The 25,183-nt window shown below is 45.4% G+C and overlaps 2 protein-coding genes across 3 annotated transcripts; one reads left to right on the top strand and one right to left on the bottom strand.

Annotated features, from left to right (window-relative positions):
• Positions 1-786: 786 nt before the first annotated feature.
• Positions 787-8,390, top strand: chpt1 (choline phosphotransferase 1). The gene is made up of 8 exons (XM_083692216.1): positions 787-1,208; positions 3,545-3,692; positions 3,945-4,086; positions 4,239-4,323; positions 4,865-4,996; positions 5,295-5,453; positions 5,715-5,840; positions 6,114-8,390. Exons 1-8 carry the CDS (start codon positions 969-971, stop codon positions 6,228-6,230), a joined length of 1,149 nt encoding a protein of 382 aa, XP_083548342.1. The 5' UTR covers positions 787-968; the 3' UTR covers positions 6,231-8,390.
• gnptab (N-acetylglucosamine-1-phosphate transferase subunits alpha and beta) lies at positions 7,993-25,182 on the bottom strand. Of its 2 annotated transcripts, XM_083692214.1 has the most exons (21): positions 25,005-25,182; positions 24,597-24,682; positions 24,337-24,456; positions 23,205-23,255; positions 22,521-22,729; positions 21,663-21,727; positions 21,307-21,441; positions 17,136-17,297; positions 16,681-16,860; positions 16,138-16,308; positions 15,749-15,872; positions 15,366-15,578; positions 14,161-15,272; positions 13,473-13,672; positions 13,048-13,267; positions 12,843-12,956; positions 12,609-12,694; positions 12,363-12,461; positions 12,056-12,223; positions 10,776-10,866; positions 7,993-9,937 (listed from the first exon to the last, which is right to left on the bottom strand). In XM_083692214.1, the coding sequence occupies exons 1-21, from the start codon at positions 25,134-25,136 to the stop codon at positions 9,866-9,868; spliced, it is 3,810 nt and encodes a 1,269-aa protein (XP_083548340.1). In that variant the 5' UTR covers positions 25,137-25,182; the 3' UTR covers positions 7,993-9,865. The 2 variants fall into 2 exon arrangements, with proteins under 2 accessions (XP_083548340.1, XP_083548341.1); XM_083692215.1 differs by lacking the exons at positions 7,993-9,937; positions 10,776-10,866 and adding an exon at positions 10,877-11,231.
• Between the last annotated feature and the right edge of the window lies 1 nt (position 25,183).

Here is a 25,183-nt window from a genome sequence, read left to right as displayed (position 1 = left end):
TGAACAGTAACATCCATGTATCATGTATTTTCTCTGCGGGGAAAAGTGTTTGGGGGATAACAATGATAGATTTGTCTATAAGATTTGTTGATTTCATTTTTGTTCTTGGAGTGGGAAAAATGTATTTAATACATTACCTAATAGGCTGACGAATGCTAAAATTTGAAGGCTTTCAAACAGAGTCTGCATGACAAATTATGCTTTTTGTGCAAATACTGTACTTGACACTGTACTGCGGCTGTCAGGCCATGTGCGCATGCGTTTACTTTCAATTTGTTATTCATGACTCATGGAATAATAAAAAAAAATATACATGTATGTAACTGAACATTGATTTGTGTGAAAATATCTTAAACCAACTGAGAGAAGTTGTTTTTGCAAATAGCAGTATGAGCATTTTTATATAGTCCCAATGATCATGGAAGAAGGCAACTTCTCATTCCTCATTTCTGTAAAATACTTTAAGGTTGAGTGACAGGTTCATCCACCACATTCAATCCAGAATGCTGCACACAAAGCCAGAACAAATTCAATACTGTAGTGTTTTTCACAGGTTTTCCCCCCTCTTTTTTTAAACAATGTCTAGCAATGTGTTATGAATATATTCAGTGGAGTTGTCTGCAGTTAAGAGTTTTACCAACATAATATGTGATGGTGATCAGGTTATACCAGTGCATCCATAGACTCTGCCCCTAGCGGTGAAGGGGAATACAGTACGTTCTCGTTTGAATTTCCCGGCGTCATTCCCTTCCGGACCCCGACTTCCTGCTGAAACGCAATTCTCAATCAGAAACGGGAAGAATATCGACAACTCATGGTTCCGCTCTGGAAAAATGACTATTCACAGATAAATGCCAAATGAGCAAGTCTTTTCTGGGTGGACGCGAGAAGATAACAGTGCCTGAAACACAGAGGAACGACAGGAGTATCGCTGGGTGGTACTTTTTGGAGAGCCGAGGCTGAAAACAATGCCACATTTCTTGTGGCCAGAGCCGCTGTCAGCCGCACAACTCAAGCGGCTAGAGGAGCACAAATACAGCGCCTCTGGTCGATCCCTATTCGAACCACCGTGTCAGATATACTGGAATTGGCTGGTCGAACAAATTCCAACCTGGGTCGCGCCTAATACTCTGACTATAACTGGACTGGTGGTTAATATACTCACAACTGTAGTGCTAGTGTTTTATTGTCCCACGGCAACAGAGGAGGTAAGTGCAACTGCGACCTTGGGGAACTTTCTGTAGCCTGCCGAGTGTGTGTGTCAGGGTGGTCTACTGTGTCTTCAGTTAGTCACTCGCGATGACAGCTTTGATATGCTGCCTCTCAGGACAGTCACCGTAGAGTTCGCTTGTCATGGAGTAGGCGAAACAATGTCTACTGTAACTAGTTTCAGCTGCCCAAAGCAGCACAATAATTTGGTAATTCCAACGGACATGATGAAGCATGCAGTCTAATTTATTATTCTGACAAAGTTGTCCAGCCTGCTTGAGCAGGCTTAAATCAAGGGAATTGTAATTAAACGTCACTGCGATAAAGGATATGGCCGACTTTATGTTTTAGAAAAACTAAACGTTTTATGGCAAGTTATTGATCTTGGAATTGAGTCATGTAGATTGTGCATGATTAAGATAGGCTACCTCCAACCAGTTACAGCATAGTAAACATACAAGAGTTCAAAAACTAAAACACGTGTTCCATTTCCATAACTATGATGACCTATGTCCCAATTGTGTGTGTGTGTGTGTGTGTGTGTGTGTGTGTGTGTGTGTGTCCGTCCTTGTGTCTATATGTGGCACATGCTCTAGGTATTCATGTGTGTTTATCAGTTCAATATACCTTTGTCCACTTGATTCCTCAGTGAAGATTAGGACCCCACCACAAACACACAAAGTCCAGATTTGTCCACACTTTGCAAAGATATCACGCAGCTCCAGCAGTCTCTCATCTATGGATGACTCGTATAACCTTTGTCCAACTGTAGTCTGTGTTTTTATTGGCCAATAAATAACTGGGTGAAAATACTGGACTGACCGGATAAGAAACTGCTGTAGCCCACTGTAAGTGATCAACTGAAAAGGGGTGGATGAGGGCTCTATACCCAATACAGAACTGGCCAAAGAGAAGGATCTACAGTACAATAGCATACATCACTTTACATGGAGAAATAACAAAACTGCTAAATTGCAGCCATAGAGGACAAGAGAGGGTTATTGAAGAGCAGTTAGTTAATTTAGTCATAAGTGGAAGAGACTGGAGAGTAGTAGGACATTTGCCAAGGCAATATGTTGTGGTAAAATAGTTGTAGGAATAACTTTAACTGAACAAAAACACAAAACAGAGTTATGACTGTATATTCTTGATTAGAGATTCAAGCTGTGTTGGCTCACTGTTGATGTCCAGATGGCTGGTAATACTACAAGCCCCAGAGAGAGGAACTGACCCTGTCAGGTCATCTGGAATCTTGCCTTTACCAAACATTTTCTCTCTCACACACACTCACAAAAAGCAAAGGGCCTATTGTTGGGTAACAAATAAAGCAATTTATCTGCCTTGCTGAACCCTGGCTCATCATGGTTTAAAGGTCCTTTACCAATCTTGATGAGCTTTCTGGGTCTCATTTCAGTCACATTATGGACAAGCTGGACATCCACATTGAGTAATCAAGCTTTATATTTGTTTGCTTTTGACTTTCTTCACTGTATGTTGTGTGTGTCTGCTGCAAACCCTGTGTGTCTGCTACAAACCCTCCAGCCATCTGCACACAGTCAAATAAGGGGTTAGGGTTAAGTGTCACTGTTTGTTTATACAACCATTGCTTTAAGTGTGTGTGTGTGTGTGTGTGTGTGTGTGTGTGTGTGTGTGTGTGTGTGTGTGTGTGTGTGTGTGTGTGTGTGTGTGTGTGTGTGTGTGTGTGTGTGTGTGTGTGTGTGTGTGTGTGTGTGTGTGTGTGAGAGCGTGAGAGGGGTGGGGGTGGGGGACATTCTAATGAATAAATCCCTTGTGTTTTTAAAAGCATTCCAGGAAGCATAGCCTTTACAGAAATGTCTCAAGTGTTGCATTCTTATTTGGGCCTCATTTTCTTTCTCAGTAATTATCTGTGTGATGTTACGCTGGTTGCCCTCTAAAAGATATTGTTTTCTGCTGTTAGTTTGCACAGCCGTTCTCAACATTAATTTAAGGAAATATTAGAACAATGTGTCAATGGAGGATCCAGGCCTTTTATAATAATAATAATAATTCCGCCCTGAAGGAGGAATAAACAATACAAAAGATGAGATAAGAACTTTCAATGTGTGATCACTGTCTATCCGTTCACATGTTTGATTTAGAAACATTGCCTCTCATCTAAGCTTTTAAACCATGCAGCTGTATTTGTGTTCTCACAGAAGGATGAGGCCTTGCTCTTTAAGGAGGGATGAGGTTTAAATGAGTGTCCTTGTTAGAGTAGAATCCAGGTCAGACCATCCTTCCTCTTGTTCTGTCTCATTTTCTCTCTTTTTACCTCTGTCCCCCATCTCTCTCTCTCTCTCTTCCTCCCCCGTAGGCTCCAGCATGGGCCTTCATCCTCAGTGCATTGGGGTTGTTCATCTATCAGTCTCTGGATGCGATCGATGGGAAGCAGGCCCGGAGGACCAAAAGCAGCTCAGCCCTGGGGGAGCTCTTTGACCACGGCTGTGATGCTGTCTCCACAGGTTTTTTTGAACATACACTGTGTTATACTTTATCATGTGACCTGCTTTGTTACAGTCAGTCGGGCAACCTGTTTTCTGTTCTCCTAGTTCTTCTTCATTAAACCCCCCCCTTCCCTCTCTCTCTCTCTCTCTCTCTCTCTCTCTCACTAGCACTACATGCTGTAACAAGCAACAAATGTATGACATTGACAGACAATGTGGCCTATGTCTAAGTAGTATGACTTACCATGATCCTGTCTGCTTTCTCTGCAGTGTTTGTTGCTGTGGGGACATGTATCTCCTGTGGGATAGGAGAGAGGCCTGACTGGATGTTCTTCTGTGGTTTTGTGGGGATGTTCATGTTCTTCTGTGCCCACTGGCAGACCTATGTCTCCGGAACCCTCCGCTTCGGCCTGTAAGTAGGAATAGTGGATAATTAAAACAATTAACTTTATTCACACAGCACATTTCTCTGTCTTCCATGAATACAAAGGTGTCTGACAAAGGCGTTTCTGCATGACGGCCTGGATCTTATCTGTAAGCCACCTTTTGATTCTCTTCACCCAGGGTTGATGTGACCGAAGTCCAGATTGCCATCGTTGTCATGTATTTGATGTCAGCTTTTGGTGGAGTGGGCCTTTGGGAATGCAGGGTATGACTCGAACACACTAATCCACGCACTCAAACACGTTCACACACACTCATACATCAACGTACATTCCTCTGTCATCTCTAGGCTATAGTCATGGAGGTTTTAATCAAACACCTACATCACCACATCAAGACCACCATATAGACCACATCAAGAGGATCTAAATCAATCCCATAACAGTGACTGTATCACCAACCAACCAACCAACCCTCACAGTCTCACTTCTACTGTAGTAGTCATTAAATAGAACTTTTGTTTCACTTTTACTCTGTGCTGCCTCTGGAGGCTTGACTAAACGTCAAATGACAAGTGAGAAGGTAATTATGGGTAGCTATCGTCATGGCAGCAGCAGGTCACCCATGGACATGATCTGGCTCAGACAGCTGATGATGTCACCCCGCATATTGGCTTCTCCCACCATCCTGCTCAGCATGCCCACAGCTTCCGGTGTAAAGAGCGCTAGCTACACTAGCTATGCTAGCTACTGCAACTGGGGTTGATGGCTCTCTGCTAACTAGAGCTTTGTTTTGATTTCCCTTAGTTGCCCGGCCTTGGGGTGAAGCTGTTTGTCTTCCCCATCATGGGCATCATCGGTGGTGCCCTCTTCTCCTGCTATAACTACTTCCACGTCATACTCAATGGAGGTGTTGGCAAAAATGGCTCTACTGTGGCTGTAAGTATTTGCACACAGACACACACACACACACACACACACACACACACGGACACACACACACACACACTCTCTCTATCTCTAGTCTTTATCTCTCTCTCTCTCTCACACACACACACAATTAGAGTCTTTATTCATTTGTGTACAAAAGTTGTTGTCTTTCCTTAGAAATCTCAGCTGAAAGAACAAAAATGGTGGTGAAATGGTCTGACCTATTTATTTTCTACCTTGCAATTCATTGCCTTGTATCGTATATTGAGGATCTAGGTTATAAACGGAGTTACTGTCTTTTTTACAGGACACCAGTGTACTGTCCCCTGGGATGCACATCGGCCTCATCCTCACACTGGCTTTCATCATCTTCAAGAAGTCCTCCAGCCAGCTGTTTGAGCTGCACCCCTGTCTCTACATCCTAACCTTTGGCATGGTCATCGCCAAGATCTCCAACAAGCTGGTTGTGAGTCCTCCTCTCAACAGTATTCTACAGTCATATCTATATCTGGAGAGACCTCTACTGAATCCCTTGTCTTAAGAAATTGAAAGAGAGGGAACTGAAAGTTATTCAGATCTTAGGTTTTTTTTTTTTCTGTCTGTTGGGAGTATCTGTTAACAAACTCTGAATACCTTTTCTCTCCCTCAATCCAACCTCATGTATTGTCACCCTGTAGTTCTCTGCTGCTCATGCAGTATGTTCCTCATATCTCTCTCCCTGCCTCAGGTGGCTCACATGACCAAGAGTGAGCTCCATCTCCCGGACACAGCCTTCATCGGGCCAGGGCTCCTCTTCCTCAACCAGTACTTCAACAGCTTCATCGACGAGCACATAGTCCTATGGATCGCCATGGTCAGTCCCTGCCTGCTCGCTCCAAATTGACCTTAAACAATTGATTGCTCAAAGATGGATCATCTGTAATCAGTCTGCATTTTACTCCAGAATCATTGTAGTGTATTTCTTATCAAAAGATCATTACTTTCCGCATACTGTACATTCCACGCCTAGACTAGACCTCCTACAATAGTCTAATGATGATGCATGTGTCAAATGCATGTGTCAAAACAAGTTAAACCGCTTTATCCAGTTCACATAAAACAGCTCCACCTTCCTCGTCCTCCTCAGATATTATCTCTGGTGGACCTGACACGCTACTGCACAGGTGTGTGCCTCCAGATCGCAGGTCACCTGCGCATCAGCGTGTTCAGCATCACGCCGCAGGTCCACGTCCACCGAGACTGATGCCTTGCCCGGCGGGAGGAGGCGGGGGAGGCCGACGGCGCCACCCCGCTCCTGGAAGCAGACGGCGACAAAGACGAGAGCCCCTCGACCCAAAACCGAAGCAGCCTTGACACAGTCACCACCTCTGACTAAAGTCTGTCCAAAAATAAGAGTATTAATGAAGGTACAACACATGACATGACCACCCCTGGTTAGGTGTAGCCTCACGGTTACACACTGGTCTGTAGCTTACTGGATGAGTGTGGCGTAGACACCATGGAATAAGAATGGAAAAAACGTGATTGTATCCACATCGGTTGTTATTACCTGATTCAATATGGCAGATTTAATAACTGTCATCATGAGATGTCTGTCATCAGAGAATACGTTTTACATTTTTACTTCAAAAGTGCACTATTTGCATTATTTCCAGTTCTTTCAATTCAGAGACAAAATAATGTCATTAGTAGGAGTTACTATACATTTTGGGCAAATATCATATACTGGTGTGTTGCTTTGTGTTTTTTTCGCCATTTCATTTGGTTGCTTTTAATTTCTGGACTAAATACAATTTAGGCATGTCATCCCTGTAGACAATACAACATATTCAGTTCACCCACAGTATAATCAGGGCAGCAAGCTGGTTGCTAAAAGTTCATAGTAATTTCTGTTTTCATAGACATTTTGTTTAAAGCCTAACTGTTTAACCATGTTATGACCATGTTTGATATATGCCCAAACTATATATAGTAGCTCTGGGAATGCTCATTAATCATGTATATTTATTTATTTAATGAATGTGACTCAATCTGAAGGTAAATTAACTAAATCAGGGCTAGAAAATACAAAAAACCTTTCAACCTTACTCCCAATGAAGTTTCTAATGTGGAATAGCATGTTGTCAATGAGGTATGGTACACTGTTTCTAATTGTCAAGGACTGCAGGTGAGGGTAAAGGTCTGTGTGTTAACGCTGAGTGAAACCACTGACATTTACAAGAACACTGAGTCCTATCTAATATTCCCTCAAGTGTTTTACCCGGCATCCCTCACCTACTGAAGTCCAAGCCTTTGTTGAGTGTTGGTTGTCAGTGGTGGATGATTAAGCTTTAACACAAGACTCCGCCTGCATTCAATGTTCTTCTCCCTTAAGGGCTATATCAATTCTTTGTGATTGTATATAATTCTGTTTGAAGCCTTAACGTTTATTTTAATCCTTTTTATTTCGTTTTTGATTTCTCTGTGTGGAAATCTGAAGCAGTTGAGGAACAATTGCTCGATGTCTTTTTATCTTGTGTTTTTTCTGCAACCACTGCAGAAAGATTAATTTGGAACAGTATTTATGAGTATCATTGAAGTATCATACAAGATTTGTAACACTAGCCGAGACTTAACACTACTGGATTTTGTTTTACTGTTCACTAGACAGTTCTTGACTGGAATCCTGTCTGTTTTTCATTCTACATTATACAAACACATTTATACAATGTATAGGTGAACGCATTTGGTACTTTGACCGTATGTGCATCTTCCTAGTCATGCACGTGTGGCTATTGGAACTTGAAACTCAATGATTTGATCTCATTTATTGTTGAATGGTATGGTTCTGAATTCAGTTTTGTGACATCACTGTATTCATGAATGGTCCATGGGGCAAAACCGTTGATTATGTTGATGTTGTTGGTCATTGCTGGACCATACTAGGATAGACAAAGGGATGTAAAGGTGCTGAAGAGGTGTGGGTGTATTTAGGGGGACAGCCATGCTCGTTCCCTCCTGTGATAATGTTGATTTCATTATTTGTACAAAGAGATGAGTAACCATGCCCCCCCCCCCCCTACTCTAGTGGAATAAGCACACTATGATAGTCCATGTCCGAAAAGATCATTGTGCTATGAAGCAGATAGGTACAATTTCAATGAGAGCCTTCAGGTGATGTCATACTGTATGTCATTTGACTTTGAATCTGAAAAAAGGAAAAAAAAAAAAACTGTACCTTTTAATTTTCACCCATTGTTGTTCAATCAGGGTTTTCCTCCAGGTGAACTTTGAAACTATGCATTGAACAGCCACATGCTCGAATCTAACATGGTTTTGCACAGTTCAACACTATACAGTAAAACATCTTTGTACTAATAAATACATGTGAGTGAAAATGATTGTAATAAAGAAATATTTTCCATTCAATAATTTTGTCATGATTTCATGATTTACAAAAGACCATGGGACCTTTTTATTTATTGATTTATTTTTAATTTTGATTTAATTATGGCTAAACTAAAATATCTACAGTCGAATTTGTCAAATGACCCAAATGATTCACTTAAAAACACACACTTCAATGCCCATGCATATCCTACAGTACTTGTCATGCAGTGCACTGCTTATTGAACTATGGTAGAGCAATAAAACATGATCACTGCTCTCCTGCTGCTAGCAATCATTCAACATGTTGCTCATTATGCACTTCTCATAGAAAAAGGAGACAACAGCTACCAAAGTCAGGCATGGCATCAAGAGAGATCGAAGACCCGAGGATCAGGAATACTGTTGACCATTTGTGAAGCTACATTAACATTCCATGGCATTCATTGCAGATGCATCATAGTCAACTTTGCTCATGACTGAACAATAACAACCCTATTGAGTGAAAGAGCGTGCCAAAGAGATCTGAATTTCAGACACTAGCGGAGCTAAACGTGTCCCACAGGGACACAGATATGGACGGCTGATCGCTGTGGTCACTCCTTAATTTGTGAAACATTCATGATTTAAAAACAAACAAACCACAGTGTGACACCATCACCTGTAACTCAACCCCCTTGGAAATCACTAGGCCTACATCCACTGTGACATGTAAAGATTCAATCAGAAAATACATTTAAAAGGCTAGTAGGGACAATGGGGGGGTAAACCAGGTTGTACAGAAATACATAATGGGAAAAGAAATATTCATAAAAAAAGGCACTTGTGTTCATGAGGACAATGGTGAAACCGGCTCTCCCATCTGGGACACAATTGCTCTGTTACTTCATTAACCCCCCTCCCCTTATTCATTCCCTTTGTTTCCCCATAGCAACCCTAACCTCCGGAGCACTTCACACGGTTACGGCTCAAGGTGGTGACACACACACCACAGTGATGGTCTTTCTAGTCAATCACATCCAGATCATGGGTTTAACAGCACATCAATCACAAAACACAGCTCTGGCAGGACAGGAGGCGTGCAGCACATAGTTGGCTCAGTATCCGACTGCAGCCTGGATGTGTTCAAACAAGGCTCTCTGGCACCCCCGGTGGAGGGGAAGAGAAGTGTCGGGTTTCTGGCATCCCGCTGGCATGTCTCCAGCATTTGTCCCAGCAGGTGAGGCATGTCAATCAAACTGCCGACAAACAGTTCACAGCCATTTACAAGAGTTCCTCTCTCCTACAGCTACAGCCCCGCTGATGCAATTCAGTGTGAGGACTTGTCAAGCTTCAGGAGAAGGAGAGCCCTCACTGCTCTCCTCTCAGCCATTTGTGAATCTCTCCATGTACTCCCCCCCCCCCCCCCCCCAGGAGGGAGAGGTGGAGGAGGAGGAGGGCAGCAGGGGGGAGGGACAGAGGTAGGAAGAGGGAGGAGGGTGCAGACAGAATGAGGAAGTCTTCCCTTCTTCTTCACACACGCTCTGGGTTGATGTCCTTACTGACCCTGCGCCTGGGGAACAGCTTGCGCTTTAGTAGAATCAGCTGAGGGAAAGAGGAACAAACAAACAACAAAAATATAGAAGTGAATCATAAAACACACAAACAGTGGAAGAGGAATTAAGTAGCTCTCTGGAGCTACTCTGTCAGTGTGTAGGTTAGCTCTGAGGGGGGGGGGGGGGGAATCATTACTCCACAACTTTACCCAGATTCAAGTTTAAGTCCTGCAAAGTCACCAAAAGTAGAATGAAGTTCCCTATTTAAACTGGTTTAACTTGAGCCCTGCAGCAATAAAGCCAGTTTATCTGGGCCCCTAATGCCTATGGCAAGAGGTGAGAGTGGGGGGAGGTGTTGGAGCTCAGGCTGAAGTCTCTAAGGAGAGGATGATACAAGACCGCTCCCACAGGTTCCCTAGTGGCCAGTATGGATGGACATGGACATTCTCTGAAGGTCACTCCAACTGTTGAAGGCCCATGCCAGCCAGTTTAGTTTCCTGGCTTTACTTGAAAAAAAAATACTCAAGGAACGTAAGCACGGAGTGGTGACGTTAGTCGTTCACAGAACTATTTGGGAAAGTATTGCCAGATATCGCGGGAGCAATTCTCAATAAAATGTGTTGAAAGGCTGTTTGACTCAGTTGCAAAAAAGTTGCAAAAAAGGCTGTTTGACTCAGTTGAATCATTGTGCAATGACATTGTGCAGCACCAGGGTGTCATATATCAGCCAAGAAAACGTCAAAATGGCTAATGTGGGCCTTTAACCTTTCTTAAGAATCACTGAGGAGAAATCTGAGCCTTCGCCTCAGGTCACATCGCATTCTAGGCACCATGTCAACAATACAAGCATTGTACAGAGTGAAGTCATACAGTGAAGTCATACTGACCTGTTCGGCGAAGAAGGAGATGACAGTGAAGACGACCAAAGTCACAAGTACACAGTGCGTCCAGAACTTCAGCTTGTCTCTATAAATCCTCCTGAAACACACCCGGCACGTTACACACCACATGCCAAAACCACACAAACGCACAGTTACTACACATAAAATAACAACAAAAACTCATCCATCGAATGTGAAGCGGGTGACTCAAAGTCACCAACGTCAAATTCAGATCCCAGTCTCCAATGTGAGATATTTCCTGATTGGGTGGACAGGGTGAAATCTCAAGGTGAAACATCAATCCATAACTCCTGAGGGGCATCAAGTGAGTCTATGTAACCCAGAGGAATGCCAATAGTAGGAGGGCGACAGGGTAACAGGGCGACAAGGTGACATCACCAGATCGGAGGCCACTTCTGACACCTGCCTGTTACTTCACTAACACCACCAGCCTTGTGACTCCTGGGCAAGGGGAGGAGGAAAAGGGGGAGACAGAGGGGGGATAGAGGGGAAGTCTTACTGGAATGACTGATCTAAAGCAGCAGTCTAATTTTAAAGTCTCTGTATCTGGATACATTCTCCGGCTCAGGCCCACGGATACAGGAGCGGGATCCCTCTCAAACCCACTAACCCCCTGGGATTCCCAGCACTCGACCCTGGCCATGCAAAGAGCTCTGAGGTGCTGACAGCCAGGATAATTTATTATTCCGTCGGAAAAATGGAGATACAAACTAACTTGATAAATCACCCCTCCATGAGGGTCAAACACAGGGAACTTGTATTGTTTGGAAGAGTCTAGTATTTGTGCCTTGTCGATTCGTATAGCTATTGTCACCACCTATTGACATATGAACACAGAGTGTAACTGATTGCAGTCCACATGTGAAGTGAACTAATTCAACTCTTAATACACTGTATACTTGTTTGATGGAATGCAACAGCATAAACCAGAGTTGTTTTGGATGAGAGATGAGGAAAAGTTGAGTTTTTTTTATTTTTTTAGTAGTTTTCCTTATTGAGTAGTTTAAGTAACCCTTCCTTATTGCTATTATTATTTTTTTAACAATTGTTCCTCTTTGACTGCCATTGTATGATTGTAGTAATGTGTGTAGGTATATGCTTATACAGTGTCTTGTAAGCCCATGTCGGCTGGGCATCCTAAAGACGCATGACACTATAATTAAAAGAATATTATATATTAAATATATATTAAAAAAGTAAATAAATAAAATCAATCAATCAAATCAATATACATTATATCCAACATATATCCATTCAAGTCCTACCATTCCTGGAGCTCTCCCATGTGCAGGAACCGGTTGCGGTACTCTCTGGGCAGCTCAAACTGCGAGGGCAGGGGGAACATTGACTCATAGAAGTCCCTCAACACTGCCTTCACTGTCCCAGCATCCTTGTGGCTGTGGTCGATGTTGTCATTGAGGCAGATGAACTTCCTGTGAGGAACACAGAAATGGGGCACACCGTTACGGAGCATAATCATTGTTAAATGGTCATGCCTGGACAAAGGATAGGAATAGTAAGCAAGCAGGCAACAGGTTGGACAGCCACAGCACCAAGAGGACCCCTCCTCACCTGGGGTTCTTCCTGATGTCATCTAGCTGGCCCACCACATGGGACACGTTGGTCCGCACCATCTTAAAGGCAATCTCCTCCTCCCCCATGATCTCAAACCTGATTTAGAAGATGTTATCATTGATGTTACAAGTATCTTATTTTGGAGCATCAGAGGGTATAAGAGACACCACAGTTTCGAGTAACATGAGGTGTCGTGATGTGGATGGAACACACAGTTTATCATCATGTCGCGAGAGGACCTACTTGTACTTGTTCTGGTCTCGGAAGGCCTTTCGAATGCGCTCTGTGATGGGTTTACAGTTGACAACCAGACCTTTAGTGACTGGGGGCTGTGGATTCAAACACACCAGTCGGTCCACAAGTCTATACCAATTGCATTACAGTTGCAACATTCCATTAGTCAACTATAAGAGGCAGAGCATGTTACCTGCCAGGTAGGGAGGTACTGTACAGTAGGTGGCGCTGTAGAGTACTCACCATGCTGGGATCGTAGTAGGCCTCCTGTGTGGGGCTGACCATGTGCAGCTGGGTCAGGTTGGTGGGCAGCGTTTTAGAACAGTTTATCAGCATCTGCTCCAGACCTGTCAGATCCTGCAACAGACCACACACAAACACTCATTACATTTGACTGATGGCCTACCGCTCTGATCTAAAACTGCATTGGTGAGCGTCTGGAGCTGACCTGTAGGTTGAGGGGCAGCTCGTGTATCCGTGTGGCCAGTGTTCGGATCTCACGGTCGGACAGAACCCCAGAGTGGTCGGTGTCGATCTCGTCAAACACCTGGGAGACATTGAGCTGCTGGAGGGCGCTCATCAGGAAGTAGAAGTAGGAGAAGGCAAACTGCATGTCCTCTGAGTGACGCACCCGGTGGCACGACGTCTTGTCAAACTCCCCAGGGAACCTGACACAGATAGACAGACAGACAGACAAAAATTTGTTCTGAGACTCATGCACTCCTGAACAAAAGCAAATATATATATATTTTTTTTTTCAAACGCCTCAGAGGTCATATGAAATATGTAATCTTACAAGCTGAACTCTTCCTCATGTTTTAAGACAAAGTGTTTCCTCATCTCATCATGTCTGTCTGTCTGTCTGCTACTCACACATCCTGAAGCTCCTGCATTATGAGCCTGTCAATCATGTGGGGCATGTGGGCAGGTACTTTGCGCGAGGTGAAGCCGAACTGGCCGTTCAGAAGCTTGTTGACATAGCGCAGCGAGTCGGCAAAGGTGTCCTGCAGCCTCCGGCCAGCGATGGAGCTGTCAGCCTGATACATCAGCTCCACCTCCAGACGCTCCTCTTCCTACAGAACCATATTAAACACTGTTTGGTAAGTGAAAATGTAACACTTTTTAGATTAAAGTGTGTGCACAAATCTATCACAGTTGCTTGCATGCTAGTCAGCCAGTAGCCACACCACCCTGCATCCCTTTGCTGGCTTGTCTGGGAAGCTAAGCAGTGTATGCCTCGGTTGATCCTTGGAAGGGGTACCAAAACAGGCAGTTGGAAGTGGTGTTGGAGGACCAGAACCACTCCTCCTTCTGGTCTAGGGACCCCAACGCCCCAGGGCAGTGAATGTTAAACCGAGATATTAAAATCCCATGGCACTTATTGCAATAGTAGGCTAAATTCTCAGTCTGGCCTAGTACTATCATGGTCACATAATCATCCCCTGCTTTCAATTGGCTCATTCATCCCTGCAACTATTCCCCAGGTTGTTGCTGCAAATGAGAATATGTTCGCAGTCAACTCGCCTGATAAAATAGTTGTGTGACCCCAAGCCCAGCTCACCTCCAGCAGGTCCTGGAAGTACTTCCTCCTCTCCCAGGGAAGGAAGCCTCTGTCTGAGGAGGTGTAGTGCTGCAGCCTTCTGCCCACCAGACCCCTCTCTGCCCCTGGCTGTGATTGGTGCTCGGAGCCCTTGGCTCTAGACATGCTGCCAACCAGTGTGTTCAGCAGCTTGGAGGGAGGGGGCTTCTCTGTGGTGACATCATCATGGGCTTCGGGAAGCTGTCCGTCCACTTGGATGAGAGACATTGGAGTCTGTGCTTTCTGCTGGGTTTTCTGACCAACATCTGCCTCCTGAACCTCCCCTAGCTCTTCAAGACTCTTTGTCCTCTCTGCCTCATTTGTCTTCTTCTCTCCTCCCTTCTCTGAATATTGTGGTTTAGCCTCCACTGGTGGATGCGTTCCTGCCTTTCTCCCCACCTCCAGGTCTTTATGAGGCTTGGCCTGATCTGCCCTGCCTGTGGGTGGTGAGTCAGGGCCCTGTTGGTGCAGTGAGTGCTTGGCCAGTGACTTGTAGGGCCCCAGTAGCACAGCCTTAGTGAGGTTATAACCTTTCACAGTGATGTCACCAATCAGGAGCTTCTCCTCCAGCCTCTGCAGCTCACTGCGCACGGCGGTTGGCAGCAGGGACATGTTCAGTGCAGGCACCTCAATGGCCACCTCGGGCTCACCAGGGGGCCTCTTTCGGACCCTGGGGCCCTGTTTGTCCTTTGGGACCTCCACGAAAGGGACCTCCGGCTCAGGGCTGGCAATGGTGGGCTTGGCCTCTTTCCCCCCTTCTTTGCTGGCTGGGTGAGACACATTGGACTGGGGGATCGGGCGGGTGTCTACTGCCACAGTGAAGCTCATGGTGAACTCCTTGTTGTCCTCCCCCTGGAAGGTGATGTTGTAGTGGACCAGTGTGGCGTTGTGGCCCGAGTGCAGCAGCAGGTGGATAGTCTTCCACTTGTTGGCCACTGATGTGTGACGTACCACAGGGCTGTCACCGACCTGAGCCTCAGTCACCTTGCGAGCTACGCCGGAAAAGCTGAAGTAGGGCCTAATCTCCCCCAAGGGAAGGGTGTACAGAGTTTGGTTCTTGAGCAGGGTCACGCGGTGCAGCTGGCCAAAGTGATCTATGATAGAGAAGAGGTATGTTGAACAGGGTTTTTAAGAGTGCACCTTCAACAGTGAACTAGGAAGCAAAAGACACAGAGTAACTCACTCACCTTGTCCACAGTCCCCCACGTCAAACCCACAGGGGAGCACATTGCAGGCTTGGTCGCAGAACTTGTCTGCCAGCCAGGAGTTGGCACAGCCTTGGTTACAGTACGACACGCCCGAAATGCCCCCTAGGCCACCAGCAAACTGCCAGGCCTGCCCACCGGCACCGCCAGCCCCGCCCACTCCCACACCAGCTCCAAACCGGCTGCTTCCTGCTCCTGTGAGATAAGACAGGGAAGGGATGAGGAGAGTTGTTTTCTTTGTGGTAAAGAAGAATGAAGGAGAGTTGTTTTCTTTGTGGTAAAGAAGAATGAAGGAGAGTTGTTTTCTTTGTGGTAAAGAAGAATGAAGAAGATCAGGTCAATGAGGGAGAGAACAGGCTTCTCACCCTGGCAGTCACCACCATCCCAGTCACAGGCTGAGTTGTTGCAGGCCTTGTCACAGTAGCCATCTTTGATCCAGGAGCCCGGGCAGCCCTCAGCACAGTTGGGGACAGGCCATGTGAGGTACACCTGAGGGGAAAGGAGACAGGTGACAAGAAACATGAGACAATATCATAATATAACAGAAAATTAAAACAACAGCACGCATTTGAGCTAGAGAGCTTGTGAACATTGCTCATAGTACAAAGGCAATTTCAGACTTAAAGGAGGATGGTGTAAGTTTGAAATCTGCCACCTCTGGCCACCGTGGCGAAATTCTATTCAACATCCTCCCTAATAATAATATGACCCCCCCCGAACTTTAACTGAAGTATCAACCCAACTAGATCCTGACCTTCTGTCCTTTGGAGTGGCTGAAGAAGTCATCGGGCCACACATCCTTGCCGAACATGACGTCATCGTTGAGGTAGATGAACTTCTGCGAGAGACCCGGGATACGATGGATGTGGGTCTCTATAGCAGGTGAGCTGAAGGTGGGCAGGTGGGTCTCATTCTGGAAGATATCCTACACAGGAGAGAAAAACAGATGGCATGTTAGGCCTTATACCCTTCCTCCTAGACTTCGACTGCTGCTTTTATGATTTAACTATATATGTTAGTTTTGCTTTAGTTTTTTTTAACCATTTGTCTACTTATCTTTTATTTTATGCCCTTTGAGATTATTATAGTATCATGAAAAGCGCTTTATAAATGTAATCAATTATAATAATAATTCTTATTTGACCAGGCTACTACTGCTGTGCAACCAATGGTATAAGAAAATCCAAAGGCAATCATATTTCTTTATACTAAACATATTGTTATACAGTATCTATGACAGCAGTGATGTACTGTAGATCAAGAGTATGCAGAGGGCGAGCAGGAGCTCAGGGGTCACCTGGTGTGTAACCACGGTGACACGAGGGTTGTCCAGGTTCAGCCAGGAAGGAATCTGGCCGTTGGTGACGATAAAGATGTGCCGCACCCACGGGGCGTGTCTCTCCACCGAGCGCAGCGAATAGCGTAGCTCCTCGTTGTCCTCGAAGCGGCTCGCTGAGACGTCCTCATCCTGCTTAGACTAGAGGGCAGAGGGCAGAGGGCAGAGGGCGGGGCGTTGAGGAGGGACAAGCTGTTAACATGCTTGGAAAGACACAAACCAATACCGCTTGGATAACTAGCACTACAGTGTATGCCATTGTGCTTGTTTCCCACTTTGTCATACAAACTGTATGGCTGAGTATATACACTCATACAACTCATATAAACTCATACAAGCACATGTATGTAAAGACAACGTAATTTCAAGTTTGCACTGAGAGATAATGAGGTTAAGAGAGAGAAAGAGAGGTTTACCTGTGTGATGGCACTGAGGTCCCAGAACAGGTATGCAGGGCTGATGGTCAGCTCTTTCCCGTCCAGGGTCAGGTTCTTCTTGGCCTGCTGGGTCAGGTCAGTAAAGTCCTGGGGGCTGTTCAGGTGGAGCAGGGCGATGCTGGCCTCAGAGTACAACTGGAACTGATGTGGGAGAGACAAACATGTCAGGGTGACAGGACACAGAGAGCTCAACATTGAAAAATGTAACGACTCAGCATACTGTAGCACCACGGGAAAGAAAATACAGCATGTTTATTTCAAGCCAAAGGCCACAACAGGCTATGACAACAGAAGTGAAGCGTGTCACAGATGCTGCCATGGTAGAGGTTACATGGCTCCTAATGGAGTCCCAAAATCCATAAATTGTGACTTCGGTTACCCCTTCTGTCCCAGAAGGAATTCCCAGTGGCAGCGATGACAGAGTGAGAGCCACCACATGGACGCTGCACACACAGACTAAACGTCGACTGGGATCAAAGCAACAATGTTGACCTCTGACCTCTCGGCCGTGCCCAGTTTTAAAGGAGGGGCCAGATCAAAGTAACACGCTATGGATTCATCACCGCTCTCTCCACAACTACTGTACCCTCCAAGACAGAGTAGTTATGATCAGTTTTGATCGGACTCAGTGATGACGATAATCTGGACCTGGGAATGGGAGGGAGGGTGTGTACATGTGTCTGTGTTTTTTTTTTTTTGTGTCTCTCTCTGTGTGTGTGTGTGTGTGTGTGTGTGTGTGTGTGTCTACACAAGGGAGGCGAAGAGAATGGGGTTGCTCTTGGAAAATTCTGTGATGTCATCTATCTGGGGGACAGATGGAGGTGGTTGTCCCTCTGATCTGAGGAGATGGTATGCTAAGCATGTGTGTGTGTGTTTGTGTGTTTATTTTTCCAACCATCTGTGTCCCCCATCTCTGTCATCCAACTCTAAGCTTCCTAGAAAAGACACATTCCACTAATCCAGAACCCAAACAAACTCGTGTGTCTCCCTCTCAGCCTTGACTTTTCTGTCACGCCAGCCATATAAACACCACAGATGAGTCAGGGACAGCAAACCACAGATCACATTGGCATTTTTATTACAGCTCCCTTTATAGTGCAGTTAACACACACAGACACACACACACACACACACAGACACACACACACAGACACACACAGACACACACAGACACACACACACACACAAAGTTGTTACTAGGAAGGGTATTTCTAGTAACATTAACAATCCCATCTACACCTGCCTGTCAACAGCCAGTCAAATATCCTGCAGTTTAGTTTAAGTAATGTATGTAAATGCCATACCCAGTATCAGTCAGTCAATTGTGAACAGACAATCCAAATGTCTGCCTTTTAACTTTGCACCTGACCTGACACAATCCATGCCGTGTCAAAAATGTTACCATTCGGTTATTGGTAGACATAGGAAATGATATCGCCTATGTAGAACGTATACAAGTAGAACTATATTATCGCTTTTCACCATCTCGAAAACAAGGCAAACATATACACATATCTTGATATGTTCATCTGATGGAATGAAACATGATAAAGCCAGTCAAAGTTGTAGACAAACAGTAATGCAAATGCAAAACATAAACACGTAGGTCAAAACAAAACATGCATAAGCAGGGCAGTATTTTATAGGTGACAGTGTGAGCAGATGACAGGGAGTCGTGGGGCAGCTTTCATCACCATTGCACTCAGTCTAACACTGTCTATAAATACAGGCGCTCTCTCAGCACTGCAATGCTGGCCCTGTTTCTCTCCACCCCTCTTTCTCTCCTCATTCTGCTCATCCCCCTTTCACAGAATCATCCCGACGGCACCAGGAAGCACACTGAAACAAGATCCCTGCATTGTCACTGTGTGACCACCCACACAACGACCCGACCCTCCCCCACCCCCCCACTCAGTCTCCATCCTGAACCCCCCTCACACCACACCGACACAACACTCCCCAACCTGACCAACAACCTCCACCATCCTCCCCTCACCCCCCCACACCACCATTCTACTGGCAACACAACACATGTACTCAGGGGTGACAACAAACCCAGGATGTCACCGGGGGAGAAAAGGAGGTGTGTGTGTGTGTGTGTGTGTGAGAGATAGAGAAAGAGAGGGATAGAGCAGGGAAGGTCAGTAAAATCCTGGTGACCTTTCTGTGTGCTGCCTGGCGCCATGCCACCCCAAACAGTTGTTCTAATGTTAACCCCCCCCCGCTCCTCCAGCTAGGGTTTCACCCTAATACCCCTGCTATTATCACATGACCACAGGCAACAGGCCTCCACACAAAGACCTGAAGTAGCAGACCAGACAGACAGCAGGACTGCACACCCCACTATGGTTGCCAGATGAACACTGCACAGATACAGGGACAGCATATAGGCCGTTGTTGTTTTCTGCGCCCCGACTGCAATATCATTTCCCAAAGGAAGACAATGAAGACGGTGATTTATTGACTTACATACATAGCTAACCTATTGTTACGACCCTAGGTCTAGGTAGATTAGATTGCATTTAGCCTAGACACTCCATAGCGGACTACACACCCTACAGCCCCAGAAGGCAGGGTTGCTCGGGAGTCCCATCCTGTCAGGTGTACTTCCTGCCTGAAGGGTAGAAATGAGAGGGGCAGGACTCTGAGCACAGAATAGGCAGGACTCTGAGCACATGTCACTCACGGGCATGACACACACGTGCGGACATATTTCACTTCCCCATTATTACTGCATTCACGCAGTCAGGTTAGCCTATGTTTCCCCCTAGACAACAAAGCTGTGGTAGTTTTAGGGCTGGCGGTAGGCCTGTTATTAACACCTATACAGTTCGGGAAGTGGGAGTTGATTTGGGATTTATCATATATAATCTGATAGATATGCAGGTTATTTAGAATACATGGGAGCAGCATACACACTATTTTTCTTTATTAACCTCACACCAGTGTGTACATTTCACACACTGTGAACATCTCACTAACAAACCCTTGATTCACTCTACATGTCCCATTATATAATATCATCTTCATATGAAGTCTCAAATCCTATTCATATCCATCTCCTTTTGCCTGACAAATCGACAAAGAAACCTGCCGTGTGGGTCCAGTGTTTCCAGACAAGACAGAGGAGGAGGAGGAGGAGGAGAGGAGGCTCCCAGCCCGTACCCGGGCCTTGTGTGACAGGTCTAGTCACTGGATTGCTGTCACTGGATTGTTTTCTTTGATTATCTCTGAGTAATCCAAGCTCGTTACTGGCATTCCTCCTCCCGAAATATCTCATGGAGAGTTCTGATTAGAGAAAATTATTAGATACACAAGCCGTCGCCAAACCAAACAACGGCTCTGTACTCGCAGAGTAACTGTTTAAAATAGAAAGAGACCATATAAAGACTATGGTGCTCCTCCTTTTGCTTGAGTGCTTTGACACATGAAATGACAGTACACTTCTCCATGATGTCCTTTAGGTTCGTACTTGGTAGAACCATAGTTTTGTTCTGCATTACAACAGATCCAGTGTGTTTCTTTAGTTTGAAGAACCACAATGAAACCTATTGACCTATTTATGCCGTGATTTTGAGATACAGCAAGGGAGACATCTTGTGGCAATACTAACCAAGATATTTATTCACATCCCTACATTATTTTTTTCTTGTTCAAAATTCAGGGTTAAAAGCATATAAAATGGCTTAAAGAAATCAACTCATGTAAGCAAAACCCAATGACCTGACCTGTACTGTACTAAGACCATTAACTGTCCAACGACATATTTAGCAGCCTACTATACAAAGATTACCAACCGTCCCTATTGTGAAGTGATGAATATCTGTGCAACACTGCCCTCTAGTGAAACAACAGTTGCACACACCTCTCTGTCTCATGGGATCACAGTATCTGGATTGTGATATCTGTTTGATGACTCCATATTCTTTACCTTAAATGATTTACGTCAAGGGAGGTAGAAATCGGAGGACGGGCTCATTGTAATGCACAAGTTAGTTTGATACTATTCCTCATTCTATTCCATGCATTACAATGAGCCTGTCCTCCGATTTCTACCTCCACCATTCCATTCCATGCATTACAATGAGCGCGTCTTCCGATTTCTACCTCCACCAGCCTCCCCTGATTTACGTCCCAGGTTCTGGCTCACCTGTTGGATTTTGCCGGTGATGACGGAGGGCAATTTGACCCTCATCTGTTCTGTCTCCTTGAAGGAGGCTGGGAATCCACTGAGGTAGGCCACTGTCTGCATACGAACAAGGCCTGGCGCTTCCTTATCTGTGGTCTACAGGAGAGACAATAACACAATATCCCCATTGTTAAGGACAGGTACTGAATGGTCATGTGCTCAATGCTTTCACATCTTTCCCTGGAAAATTGGTAAGCTCCCTCATATACTTGTCACTGAGGTGAAAATACAAATGTAACTCATGTAAGAATAGAAAGGGTTTTCAAGAGTGCTTTGAGGCCTATGGGAAAGCTGAAGGGCCAAGCCAGGTAACTCACCAGGTAACATCTAGAGACGGAGCGCTTCAGGGCGTCGCGCGACACATCTGTGTAGGCCTTATCCGCTATGAAAGGGAAGGAGGGAGGGAGGGCATTACAATGGGTACTAATAGCTGGCATTCCACAGCAGGGCTTATGTTGTGCGTGCCAAGGCCTATGGCTTTTCCATGGTCACTCCTGTGCTTCCGCTGTACTTACTCTGGGCCTATTTGGTGCTTAAAACTCAGGCTATTAGCCACCTCTACCAATGCGGTTTAGAGCAAGGGCGGGATATTCTTATTATCCAAGTGCTTTAGTTGGCTAGCAAACTTGGTGGGCAAGCATAATCCAAGTTAACACATGCTGTAACTACACAATCTAATTGATTTGAATATCGCTTTTACGAATACTAATTGTCACAAAGTGTTTACGTTAACGGAACCTGTCAGGAGACCGGAGGATTTGACATGATGCTAAGTGTCTCCATATATTTCGCCACCTTATGAACTGCATGAGGTAAACAAACCAGTGTGTAAACAAACTGGTAGGAGGTGGGATGGGAAAGTCCAGCTGTGGCACCGGGCTTTGAGCACTAGCTGGCCGCTGGTAAGCCTGGGCACGCACTGGCACCGCTGTCGAAAAGCATCTCTTGGTGGGTCTCATGCCTACTGTAGGTGTCCGGTATGTGGCCGTGTTTGACATGAATACGCAAGTAGAATAATTCTGAATGGGTGACATGATAATGTTGTTATTATTATCATCATCATCATGGTTGGAGTTATACTGAGGGAGAATAAGAATAATTCATATCGCATAGGCATGATGAGGTGTGATAACTGCAATAGCATGTGTGTGCGGGGTGGCAGCGTTAGACTGTACCGTCAGCCTGGGAGTGGAAGATAATCACAGATACTGTGATGGAGGGGCCTGGGTGAAGGGGCTTGGCCACTTGGAGCAGCTGCTTGGCAGTGGTGAAGGAGGGTGAGAGAGAAGGCAGCTCCTTCAGAGTCACGTTGGCTGGGAGGGCTGGGTCCAAGGCCAGCATGGGCGCTAGGATACAGTGGGACAGCAGACACTCTGGTTTCACACTGAAAACAAACAAGAGACACAAAGACAGAATAAAACATGACTACTTTGTTTCCTGTAGCCTGATACTCAAAACCACAACTTCAGAAACAACATGGTCTGCTCTGTCTTGCTGAAGTTTGCACCCCTTACACAGGCCTTACTCTGTGTCGAGGCTGCAGCTTACATCTCACTGTGGTCATAACCACCCCCCTGCCATTACAGAGTGAAGACACACATACATTGACGGTTTAGACTACAGAAAGAGGAAATAGGCTGCCTATCATGTCCCTAAACCCACTCAAGTACAAGACGGTGATACAGGGTTTGAATCTCAGTAAGATGGCGTCTCAACTCAACTACACTTCCACAAAAGAATCTGGCAGCATCAGTACGAGTTGCATCTGTTAACACAGTCGGTATGGTAACACAGTCGTTATGGTAACACAGTCGTTATGGTAATTACAGTTACAGGATTTGGTATCTTATCGGACTCACCTGTCCTTCGGCGCTTCAGTCGTATCACTGGCGTTCTTTCCCAGGCGTTCCCTACGGTGAACAGTTTGAAAAGTCATTCCAGTTTTAAACGTGATGGAACGGTGCCGAGGCCATCTGTTAACGTAGTGGAGGAGTCGACATGTGCTGCATTCTCATGCAAAGCAGCAGTGTGGGAAGTAATTGTGGATGAAATTGAGGGGCATACTAATACAATTTCTATACTTTTTTTTGCAAAGCGGTACTTTTGCGAATGCTAAACGAAGGGCATCAGTGATCTTGTGGTTAGAGTGTCCGCCCTGAGATCGTACGGCTGGGGGGGGGGGGGGGGGGGGTTCTATCCCTGACCGAGTCATACTAGATAAATGGGACCCAATGCTTCTCTGCTTGGCACTCAGCATTAAGGAGATGGATTGGGGGTAAGGCCCTATGACAGACTAGTGTCCTGTCCAGGGGGTGTACTTGTACATCAAGCTGCCTCACGCCACAGAAACAGGAGATAGGCTCCTGCCCAATGGGCTGTAAGATATAGACTTAAACAAGCCAACCATTTGGAACTGGCACCACGAGTGATGGCGAGTGATCAAGATAAGTGTGACAAAAACCATCAAACCAAATAACATACAGGTTGGTATGACATGAAGATGTAAATTCTTTGTGTACTGCTTCAGACTGGGTGAATGATCAACATCAATGGTTACTGTCCCTTATTTGCTTACAGGGCCATTCTGGCTTGTGTGTTCGGCACACAAGGCTACTTATTTACTTTAAACAAAAGGCCAAGCCAGCCATAAAATAGCGTAGAATGGGTAGGAGACTGTTCTAGTAATCAGAATAAAAACCAACCTTTGAACTATGACATGATTAGTTAACTGGTACTTCTGAGCCAAAGGATAAATGGGGATGATTCAATCATCTTCTGTGGATCAGATATCCTCCACCTTGGTATGCTAATGCACCACTGTCCTAATACTCTTTAGAAAATAAAGACCCACCCCACAATCGCTTCCCTTTATAGATGCAAATTACAGACTCCTTTCAATTGCACCCACAAACATTTTCTCCAAAACATTCATCAATGTAGTACAACGTGTGCAATGTGTTACACGTATGGTCCAGGAAAGACGTGAGATACCTCAGTTCTCTCTGCTCCTCCTCCAGCTGCTCTCTCACGGTACGCAGTTGCTTCAGCAGGGCTGTGTCGGTTCCATTTACCCAGGTGTACACCACGTCAATGGGCATGGGCAGGCACAGCCTACAGCAGCAACACAACAATATGACCAAGAGACAACCTTCAAACAGCGTACAGACACACTCATAGCTCACTCTATGGCAAGGGAGGTTGAGATATGCAAGTCAAGAAGATTGGTCACTGGGAGGGGATGGTTCTCTTACCTGGTCTGGAAGGATTTCCCTGCGACATTGTCTCTGTATGAGTCAAACAGTACATGGTACTGATCTCGACTCCACTCAACCACCACCTACACAGGAAGATGATATCATCATGTGGGCTGTCCAATACTTCAATAACTACCCAGGGGCACACTCTTACCTACTGTACACTCACTCACACACTCACACACTCACAGACACAGACACAGACACAGACACAGACACAGACACAGACACAGACACAGACACAGACACAGACACAGACACAGACACAGACACAGACACACTCACACTCACACTCACACTCACACTCACACTCACACTCACACTCACACTCACACTCACACTCACACTCACACTCACATTGTGTTTATGATTGAGCATTTACTGTAAGCTTAGCTAGCTACTTACTTCTCCAAACTGGAAGGCAGAAACGATCATGAGGACAATTCCACCAAAGCAAAGGTACAGTCCATAGCGATGAGACAGACAGGTGTAGGTCTGTCTTTGCAGGAGTTTGAGTGCTGAATTGATGATCACCATGGTTCTCCTTTGCAATACATATCTCGTCAGCCATTCACCAAAGTTAA

Source organism: Argentina silus (genome assembly GCF_951799395.1).
Source record: "Argentina silus genome assembly, chromosome: 20".
NCBI classification, from domain to species: domain Eukaryota; kingdom Metazoa; phylum Chordata; class Actinopteri; order Argentiniformes; family Argentinidae; genus Argentina; species Argentina silus.
This window is presented reverse-complemented; position numbering and strand designations above follow the sequence as displayed.